Source organism: Ruditapes philippinarum, unplaced genomic scaffold, assembly GCF_026571515.1.
Source record: "Ruditapes philippinarum isolate M1 unplaced genomic scaffold, ASM2657151v2 ctg14512_1_1_1_1, whole genome shotgun sequence".
NCBI lineage: Eukaryota > Metazoa > Mollusca > Bivalvia > Venerida > Veneridae > Ruditapes > Ruditapes philippinarum.
In genome coordinates this window covers 8748-14975 of record NW_026861500.1, presented here as the reverse complement: position 1 = coordinate 14975, position 6228 = coordinate 8748, and the positions used below count along the sequence as shown (strand labels likewise).

The following is a 6228-nucleotide window of genomic DNA, read 5'->3' as shown; positions in this document are numbered from 1 at the left end:
TTACATTCACGTAACCGGAAAACATACATAGGTCTAACACCACTGAAAAACTTCTTTTACCATGGCTACTTCGATTGTACAACTATAGTATACTCTCCAGAACAATATATATATTATGTGTGACTCATTATATATGTTCCAACTATTACACTCGGATAAAGGTTCGTTCTGTTTCCTTCTTTTATATTTGGTTTCTTGATGATTAAAAAGATAATATTTAGGAGAAAAAAATAGAAAAAATGATTCCTAATCTAATCTAACTTACATGCAAAAATTTGTCTTACATCTGTTGATAACGAAGACAAATTTTTCTACATGTATTTTGTTGCAAATGTGGTTTTGTAGAACTAATCCTATTAAATACAGGTAAATTGATCTTTTGATTGATTATCAATATAGCCAACATAATATTATTCTTTTATGTTCTTTCCATTTCAATAGCACTGCAAATTATTCATAATTTGTTTGTGCACGCATATTTTGTTGTTTCGAAATTGTTTAAGCGAGTTCAGTTTGCAATTTGCTGTCAATTGGCTAGGATAAAATTGAAAAATAATTTATTTCGTGCGACGAAATGGTTGCTGTATTTCTCAACAGAAATTTCATTTTTATTTTTCTTGCGATTTATTTTTGTTATTCAAACGCACAAATTTTGGAAAAGGAATGTGCTAAATTTGAATCTAAATTAGATAAAGTGTCTTATATCCCACAAACAGATGCGATGTTAATTGTACTACATGGTAAATCATTGGTGTCATGCATTTATCAATGTCAAAGTCTTGAAATGCCGTCGTCGTACTTCGTTGAAAATAATTCTACATGTTATTGTAATTCTGATGATTCTTACAACATGGACAAACATGATGATGCTAACGCAACAATTACCCGGGGAATAAGAAAGGAAAAGGTGTCAATAACGTACATTCAAGTAAGCATTATAAAAATAATTATTTGCTATATATTTTTTGTGTTAATTATCTAGCATCTTTTTTCTAAACTTTTCTTAAAGATTTGTAGCTGTCAATTTTAGTACTTTTGAAAGAGAATGTTTATAAACAAATATTATTATTTATTAATCATAAAAATATATATTATAAACTAAATCGCCTAACGTTATCTATATCAAAGACTCGGCCAATTTGGAGGAGCTCATCTTTCATAGTTTAAGATATTACATGTATTTGTAATTTACGTTTAAGATATCTAATGATTTCTTATAATCTCATAATATATAATATACATTTTTATTTTGATAATGATCAGTTGACATGTGTTTGACACAAATAGTGATTTATACAGATAAAAAAATCAACAAAATGTTTAATTTTCAAGGAAGCGTTTATTATCATGTTTTACAGGAAGGCAGTCAAAAAGTAAAAAGAATTCACAAGCAACCCGAGCCAGTTGACTGTCTTGCGTTTTATCAACAAGGTTATACCGAAGACGGTGTGTACGTGATCAAACCAACAGGAAGTACTGCTACTGATGTATGGTGTGATATGACCAATGGTGGATGGACGGTTATACAACGGCGGCAAGACGGATCAGAAGATTTCTACAGAAACTGGGAAGACTACAAGAATGGATTCGGGAACAGGAGTAGCGAGTATTGGCTCGGACTTGAACATATATACTATTTGACGATTGCCGACAGTTCACTATATGTATGCTTGGAAACGTTTGAAATTGACAATGTTGATCCAGTTTCTGCTTTTGCTGAATACTCCACCTTCAGTATTAAGGATGAGAGTGATAAATACAGATTGTCGGTTTGGGGATATAACGGCTCGTGTGGCGATTCCATGTCGTATCATAATAATATTCAATTCTCAACAAAAGACAGTGAAAATGACCTACACAGCAGCGTAAATTGTGCAGTGTACTGTCACGGAGCTTGGTGGTACAAAACGTGTCATCATGTGAATCTAAATGGATTGTACCCACACACCAATGGTTTGGAGACAGATCTGGGCATTAATTGGTACAATTGCTGGCGTCGTTACTCGCTCAAGAAATCTGTAATGAAGATAAGGAGAAACAATTGATTTTTTTCCAAATTTCAAGTTTATTGGCAAATCGACAATGACCATTGTCTTTGGCCAATTATGCACATTCACTGTTTATATGGCAAAGACATTTAACATCAATATAACTATAAAACATGTTTACATTTTTAAACTGATACAAGTTGATTAACAATTTTATACTTCAGAGATAATGATTTAATTACTCGTTAAGAAGCTGTGAGAAGTTCCACATTTCATTGACTTATCTATATATTTCGCAATTTTAAAAAGTTTACATTTACTTTTGTTGCAATAAGCTGTGAAAATTTATAAACATTTGTCCATAGGTTATTTCTCAAGCATTGTCTTCTTAAATCATCATCTTTATTACAACATAGCAAAAAAATTAATGGTACTCAGATTCAGAAACATTTTGATGAGATAATTTACATAATTTATTCAGTCTATAAATCCAATTCAATCTTCCTTTTTCAATTTCCAAAATTATGCGAACTAAGTCTAGTAAAAGATTTTCTTGTAGCCTCATTGTTTATTTAAATTAAATAATCTTCAAATTAAAAAAAAATGTTTAAACTGACAATAGTAGTGTTATTTCCGTGAAAAATTAACTGTATGATTCCAATCCTGAATTAACTGGCCTCGGATCCTATTTTTAAACAGACTTAAATAATTTGCATTACAGTCATAGCGAATACTTGTAAGACCTAAATGATCAATAATTGAATGGAGTTTAGAAGCCCAACAATTTGTGATAGGTCTTTATATAGCAAGTACATAGGGGAGTCGGGAGTTTTCAACTTTTATAGACGTTTCTTTACAAATAACTGATGACAGGAGTCTACCAAGTATACCATGAACGTCAGATGTTGGAGTTTTATTGTGTGTGTGTGTGCGCGTGTGTGTGTGTTGGTGAGTGTGTGTGTGTGTGTGTGTGTGTGCGAATGTGTTTTCTTTATTTCTTTCTCAGCACACATGTCACAAAGTGACAAGATGAGCTTTTGTGATCACAATCCGTCCGGCGGTCGTCCGTCAGTCCATAAACTTTTACTTTAAACGATATCAGCTCAAACACCTCTTAGTCGGTTTAATCCAACTTCACACGGATGTTCCGTTGGTGGTAAACTTTAAACATTGTTCAAAGCAGAACTCTGGTTGCCATGCAACTGAGAGAAAAAAAAACTTTTTAAAAAATCTTCTTTAAAAAAGCCAAAGAGCTAGTGCTAAGATATTTGGCATGAAACATCTTCTTATAGGTATCTACCAAGTTTATTCAAATAGAACCCTGTGGTCAAATATGGCCCCGCTTCGGGGCGGGGGAGTCATTGATTTTCCTTATATGTACATAGTAAAAAAAATCAAAATCTTCTTTTAAAAAAAACCGAAATAGCTAAAGCTTAGATATGAAGCATGAAACGTATTCTAGTGAGTGGCTACCAAGTTTGTTCAAATTAAAGCCCTTGGGTGAAAATTGGCCCTGCTCCGGTGATCATTTATTTTCGTTATATGTATATAGTAAAAACTTTTTTAAAAAAATCTTCTTTAAAAACCCCAACGAGCTAGAGCTTAGATATTAAGCATAAAAAATCTTCTAATGGGTGTCTACCAAGTTTACTCAAATAAAAGCCCTTGGATCAAAATTGGCCCTGCCCAAGGGGGTATTGATTTTCCTTATATGTATATTGTAAAAACTTTTAAAAATGTCTTTTTAAAAAGCCAAAGAGCTAGACCTTAGATATTTGGCATGAAACATCTCCTAATGGGTGTCTACCAAGTTTATTCAAATAAAACTCCGGGTGGAATTTCCTGATATATGTACACATCTCTTGGGGTTTCTTTTACCAATAGCAACCAGAAATATTTTTTCCGATACAAATATTAACTTTGAGATATTAGTTTAAGAGTTAAATTTTATATCTGCTTTTTTATAGTTTACAATATTACTTGTACGTTGTCGTGGAGAGTTTAGGTGAGCGATTTTTAAGGCCATCATGGCTCTCTTGTTTATATTTCCATACTTCTTCTTTTACGTATACATGTATGTCAATAACTTATGTGTGAGGGTGATCTGTACTGGTCAAATCAATAAATAAATTGCTGTTGTTGTTGTTTTTGTTTATTGTTGTGAAAGATGATGAAAATAACATGTACAAATACCATTTTCTGTCTATTAAACAGATGTTTTGCTGACAATTTGTTAATATGTCATAACATAAGTAAAACTATAAAACTAAATATTCCATTTAAAAATGTAGTACCTTTATTTTCAAACAGTTTAAATATATCTAAAGGTTAAAAAATATATGTAAAAAAACATACAAAAGAACAGCAATAAAAGGCAAAAAAATTTTAGTGGTGATTATACAAAGCACTAAAATTATAAATTTATTATCAATTAACTTAGCTAGCGTAAAATTTTAATCCTATCTGTAAATATACTTAGAAGAATTTTATTTGTTCTGGTCGTCATTCCAAACAAATAATGGTAGCGAAATTTCAGACCCTGATGCTGTTAATTGCGAATTGCCGGAAGTGGTCGCTTTTTTTTAAAGGGGTTACTTTCCTTTATATGTACACTAACGCCGAAACATTCAGGGGAGATCACTGCGTGAAGGTTGTCAAATGACAGGCGTATTTATTTTCAAGCAAAACAGTTCCCGAATGGTCGAAGATTGCTAATATTGTTTTATTCTTTATAGATGTACATGCTTATAGTAAGCTCCATGATGTTTAGCGTCAAAATAATAGGAGTTACAAACCCTAATTTAGAATAATATGGTTTTCTTCAGGCCGTTGTCACGTAACTTCACCTTGGCCAAGGGGTTTGCACGCTCGTTTAGAAATCGAGAGGTATAGAGTTAAATAATCTTATAACTTCACTTTTCTGACATTCGGTGACCCAAACAAATTCAGCGCCTTCTGTGCTTTGATTATGGTAGGTTTTAACGTTCCACCAACACAGTATAATTCATATGGTGACTTTACAGCTTTACTGGTGGAGTAAAACCTCAGGTGCCCCTCTGTGCATTATTGCAGGTACAAAAACAGGCACCTGAGTAGAACAATGTTCCGTAAGCTAGCTTGATAGATTCCCCACATGAATAGATTCAAAGTCGCCGGTGAAGACCTTTAACCACTCGGCCGCCACTTTAAATCAAACAATAATTAGATCATTAGTAGTTATATATTAACAAATCAATGGTATTATTGTTATAAAGATAATTAAGCTTTAAAACACGATAAAAAATATTCAACGGTAGAATGATATTTGATCATTTCGGGAAAAAGATTCTTCTATACATCTATTGCAAAATGCAAAATGAAGAAATCAAATCAGTACATGTATAGCATTAATAAAAATCCTACAACATTTAAATCATAAAATAAAATGCACTGTTTGCTAGTCAGTCAGTATATGTGTTGAAATATACAAATGATATATGGTTTGTCCAGCTTGAAAAAAACACGTCTATTTAAGATATCTAGCATGGTAATAGTTAACAGTGGCAAGATAAGCAGAAAGGATAAATTGTAACATGATGAAACGAAAACTAATATATACACTTTATAATGAAAAGTCATTGTGATTGGTGAAACATGTGTGTCGGTATTAATGCAAATTGCACACAGTTGTGTATATTCTAGATCGTTTATTTAGTCTGGAAATCAAAAATGAACTAGCAATGTGTATGTTTAAATAAGATGAAATATTCATATACTTTCTTTGTTATGCAGCAATATATTCTCATCCCACAAATACTTTAACAATTAGAATTACATCACGTGATAGGTATTAAGTTTTACTATTACTCTTGCTTTAATATATATATTAAACAGTATTTTGTATTGCGTAAGTTGCGATATAAAATAGAGTTCTCTATACTTGTTTCAAAGTAGTTACTATAGTTGAGTATTTTGCGTTGAATCAAGCCGTGATTATATTGAGCTATATCCCGTCGGGCCCCGTTTCGCTTTTCCTACTAGAGCTGCAGACAACAATGCCAACACGGCAGATACTATTGCAAGTATGAAGCATACACTGAATGATGAACTATCCTCCTTCGTTTCAGATCCAAACACTATCACAGCAATGGTTAGAACAATACCTAAAAAAACTATATCTCTTATTTTAGTTTAAAGAGGCCTTCAGCTTTTCTAAAGATTAAATATGTTATTTTTAGATAAATCGTTTCATATAATTGTT

General features: G+C 32.0%; 1 protein-coding gene across 1 annotated transcript; it reads left to right on the top strand.

Annotated features, from left to right (window-relative positions):
- Positions 1-530: 530 nt before the first annotated feature.
- On the top strand, positions 531-2045 carry LOC132715868 (microfibril-associated glycoprotein 4-like). The gene is made up of 2 exons (XM_060698960.1): positions 531-928; positions 1359-2045. Exons 1-2 carry the CDS (start codon positions 575-577, stop codon positions 2043-2045), a joined length of 1041 nt encoding a protein of 346 aa, XP_060554943.1. The 5' UTR covers positions 531-574.
- Positions 2046-6228: the final 4183 nt, after the last annotated feature.

Excerpts from the sequence above, each read along its gene's own strand:
- LOC132715868 (XM_060698960.1), top strand. The coding sequence starts at position 575 with ATGGTTGCTGTATTTCTCAACAGAAATTTCATTTTTATTTTTCTTGCG. Across the intron at positions 929-1,358 it reads TGTCAATAACGTACATTCAA|GAAGGCAGTCAAAAAGTAAA; the intron begins GTAAGCATTATA and ends CATGTTTTACAG.